Source organism: Garra rufa, unplaced genomic scaffold (assembly GCF_049309525.1).
Source record: "Garra rufa unplaced genomic scaffold, GarRuf1.0 hap1_unplaced_125, whole genome shotgun sequence".
Lineage (NCBI taxonomy): Eukaryota > Metazoa > Chordata > Actinopteri > Cypriniformes > Cyprinidae > Garra > Garra rufa.
The window spans coordinates 4232-8457 of NW_027394400.1; the positions used below are offsets into that span (position 1 = coordinate 4232).

Consider the following 4226-nt stretch of genomic DNA (forward strand, 5'->3'; position numbering starts at 1 on the left):
TTTCTAACATGCAGTCAAGTGTATATGACATAAAAATATATTTTGTAATATCGTGCAATCAGTGCTATCTGCTAGCAAACTTTAGCGATTTTTTTGCAAACGTTTATTTACAAAACAACACCATAAACACAAACACAAGATTGAAGGTAATATAAATATAATGAAACATTGTCATGAAAATCCTTATTAAAGGCAAAAATTACTTATATTTACGAGTCTGCTTGCTCGAGTGAGCAGCCATGTTGGAAATTTCTCTTAGCCCTTCGTTTGAAGTGAGGTCCTGAAAAATCTTCGTTTGGAGGGCTATCTGGCCCTTCCCCTTACCCCTACCCCTCCAACCAAAAGAGAAATGAGACACCCCTACCCCTTCACGTGAACGCGCCAAACGGAGGGGTAGGGCTAAGTGTAGGGCTAAGGGGTAGAATTGGGATTGAGCCTAAGACTCCTCGTGAGCCCGAGGGCCGAGGAGTGCCTCTCGCACTGGCTGGCGAACCAGGCAGAGGTCACGGTTCTCGTGTGCCTGAGGGCCGAGAACTGCACAGCCCTCTTGTCCGCGGAATGCTAGACAATGGCTTAATTCTCCTCGTGTTCTGACGCAGGATGCTATCAGACCGAGTGTATTTCGGTCCCTCTGGTTTCTGGCCTTCCCCAGACCAAGGACTAAGACTCCTCGTCTGCCTTCAAATAAGGCCGAGGAGTGCCTCATGCACTGGCTGGCTACCAGGCTGAGGCCCCTACTGTCTTCCCCGTGAGCCCGAGGGCCGGGGATTACAGTGCCCTCTTGTCCGCGTAATGCTAGACAATGGCTTATTCCCTCGCGTCCTGGCGGAGCTCCAGGCCGAGCCTTGGATCCCTCTTGTTCTGGCTGAACCCCCAGACAAAGGACTAAGACTCTGCGTGTGCCTGAGGGCCGTGGAGTACCTCTCGTTCTGGCTGGCGACCAGGCAGAGGAAGACTACCATTCCTCGTGTGCCCGAGGGCCGAGGACTACAGGGCCTTCTTGTCCGCAGAATGCTAGACAAGGGCTCTCTCTTTTTCCACCCTGGTTGAGCAGACACTCGCAGGGCTCGGAAATTATGGGGGCGTTGGTAGTCTCGTTCCCCATAGCGTTCCTTGACGCGGCTCGAGTTCCCGGAAGGGAACGTCTCGGGTTACTAATGTAACCTTAGTTCCCTGAGGGAACGAGACGCCGCGTCTCGGACCATAATTCCCGCACCCTGCGGCGCTCGCTTCATTCCTAAAAGAGCTGCCGCGGGTGTCAAACGCACGTGCTTTATACTTCCTGGTCGGTGACGTCATCGCGCCTGTGACGTCACCCCCGTCATTTCATTGGTTGTAAGACATAGTCAGAGTGCGGCCCGCCAATGGCGTTCCCCATAGCGTTCCTTGACGCGGCGTCTCGTTCCCTCAGGGAACTAAGGTTACATTAGTAACCCGAGACGTTTTATTCATTAGGCAATTTGTGGTGGGAATTTGGAAACATTTGAAAAGATGCAATCACATCCTTTTGATTGCAAGTGCTTTTTAGCTGCAGCAAAGGAGCTCTGAATTTCAAATGGAAAATTGTCCCAAACAATAAACAGTTCAGGTGGAAATCTAATGGGCAACTCCACTGCTAACACTGCATCCAGATTAACACCACTATCTTTATAGCGAGCCTCTTGTGTTACCTTGTAGTGACAAGCCCACAGCTGAAATGATTCACTGCCATCGTTGCAAAATGGCAGTGGTAATGGAATGTCTCTCGGAGAGGTTTGTCCACAGCGTGGCAGCAAGGCATGAGCATTATTCTCCCGCAATGCTTGTGCTTCCTCATCCAACATCATTGAAGATTATCCATGGCACACCGTGCTGTACACACTAAATGCTTATATAAAAAGAAATTTGAATGCACAACAAATCCCACCGCTGCCACCAGTGTAATACGGTGCTTTTTTGGGGAAGTTAGAAAATTAATTAAATTAAAATTAACCTTCAGACACAGATGAGCTCTTCTTGATACCCTCTCTCCTTTATTCCTTTCTCCTCTCTTTTCTGTCAAAATAAAAGTCCTTACAACAATATCCAACAACACACAATTGATACTGCTGAATTAAAATTGAATGTTCAAACATAACATCAGCATTTATTTTTTCAACTTAAACTCTGTAGTTACACAACTCTGTTAAACTCAATTTAAATTCTTACACAAGGCTGTAAGAGTACCATACCAGAGCCAGAACTTTGCCATCAATACAAACTATATGTTAATCAAGCATAGTGTTTGTTCTGGCAGGCCATGTTACGATCAGCACTGGTTCTGTTCTGTTTACCCAGATAGCAACATATTGTCGGCCCACATCTGGCACATGTGGCATGATGATTTGGCCCACATGCAGCATGGAATGATGGCACTTGGGCAAACCAATCCTATTTGCCAGATCTGGGCCAAAAGCAGGCCATGGCAATGCCACGTCAGCCAAGAACAAAAAAATAAACCACAACTGGACCTTATGCGAGTCAAAAGAAATCGGTGTATATTAAATATTAAGTAATCTCAGCCTTAATAAGCTCATTACCAAGCAGAATCACTATAGGAAAGAAACAACAGATGAACAGAAATACAATAACAACTGCCTGCAGCCACAGACTTGTGATGAAATCAACTGAATATAAAAGATATTAAATATCTAAAGATCCCAGCAGAGGGGAACAACTCCACAAACAGCATTACCACCTTCACTTATTACTGACCAGATTGAATTTATTCCTTCAAGAGGTCTACAAAAGTTCTTTATTGAGAATTAGCAGGGGTTAAATGTTTCATTTGAAGTCACCATGATGGTGATTAGCATTTACATTAATTGGGCTTTTCACTCTTCTTTTTAAGCACACATTTTATTTGGCTGTTACAAAAGTATTTTTTAGCATACACATTTGTAGAACATGATTGTTTATTGTTGATGGCTTGTGATGTGGTGGTTTTCTGTGTTTAGATGTAGATGCACCCCAGACATCCATCTATCCAAAGAATGATGTAGAGCTGGATGTTCAGAATACTCTCATCTGTCATGTGACTGGCTTCTATCCTCCATCTGTCAACATCTCTTGGACTAAGAATAATGTTATTGTGACAGAGGGCATAAGTTTAAGTCAGTACCGTCCAAGGACAGATGATACGTTCAACATCTTCTCCACTCTTAAGTTCACACCTGCTGAAGGAGACATTTACAGCTGCACTGTAAACCACAAAGCCCTCCAAGGTCAACCTCAGACCAAAATATGGGGTGAGTGTGATTTTCAAATCTAATGGACAAAATTACAGCTTTTTGTTGTTATTGTTGTTTCAAAAACAAAGTATTTGTTAATCTTATATCCCATCAATTTATTTTCCAGATGTAGATGTTTCTCTCCCAAATGTTGGTCCAGCAGTGTTTTGTGGAGTAGGTCTTACTCTTGGGCTGTTGGGAGTCATTTTGGGAATGTTCCTCCTCATTAAAGGACACAGCTGTCACTGACTAATGAAGCCATGGAAGTGAAATATCTAATTGTAAAATTGCTCAGTTATAATTGGTTTACACCTGAGCAATTTTAAAACAAATGTAAAAAAAATTGTAATTCTACATTCTAAGTGACAATTGATGTTAAAGGTATACCTTTGAATTAAATCAACATTTTATTGCCTCTCAAATACTTCAAAGCATGATAAACGTTGCTGTACTGTGTAACATTAAACATGCATATATTAAAGGCATGTACTGTTTTGGTGGGTTTTGAATCGTTTCTGTTTTGTGTCATAGTTTTCAGTCATTTTCCTGTGTTTTAGTTATCTTGGTGATTCATTGTTTGATTATCTGTTGCACCTGATATTTAGTTTCTCTGTGTATTTAAGCATTGTGCCAGTATACTTTGTGTCTTTTAATTAAACTTCACTGCTTGTATTTAGATCCAGCTCTTTATTTTGATTATTGTAGTCTACACATGGCAGTCAAAGAACGTAGCCAAAATGCACTAAAGAAGGGAGAAAATTGAACCTTTAGAAAATTAAAAATGCAAAAAAGTTAAAGTATAGAGGAGCTGAACCTTTGATTTGAAGCATCAAAAAAGTTTAAAATTTCTAAATTCAGTGTTCATAAAACAGCAGATGAAAAGTAGATATTGCCAGTGGAAGTGGTCACATATTCTTTGGGATGTGTTGCCAGCACCCAGATGGCCAGCCATAGGATGCGAGTGGGTTAGCTCCAACA

At 42.5% G+C, this 4226-nt stretch overlaps 1 protein-coding gene across 1 annotated transcript; it reads left to right on the forward strand.

Moving 5' to 3' along the window:
* Positions 1 to 2975: 2975 nt before the first annotated feature.
* LOC141316624 (HLA class II histocompatibility antigen, DP alpha 1 chain-like) lies at positions 2976 to 3497 on the forward strand (the record flags this gene model as incomplete). Its single annotated transcript, XM_073832811.1, has 2 exons — positions 2976 to 3266; positions 3376 to 3497. Coding segments are annotated over 2 exons (413 nt in total), but the record flags the coding sequence as incomplete, so codon positions are not given.
* Between the last annotated feature and the right edge of the window lie 729 nt (positions 3498 to 4226).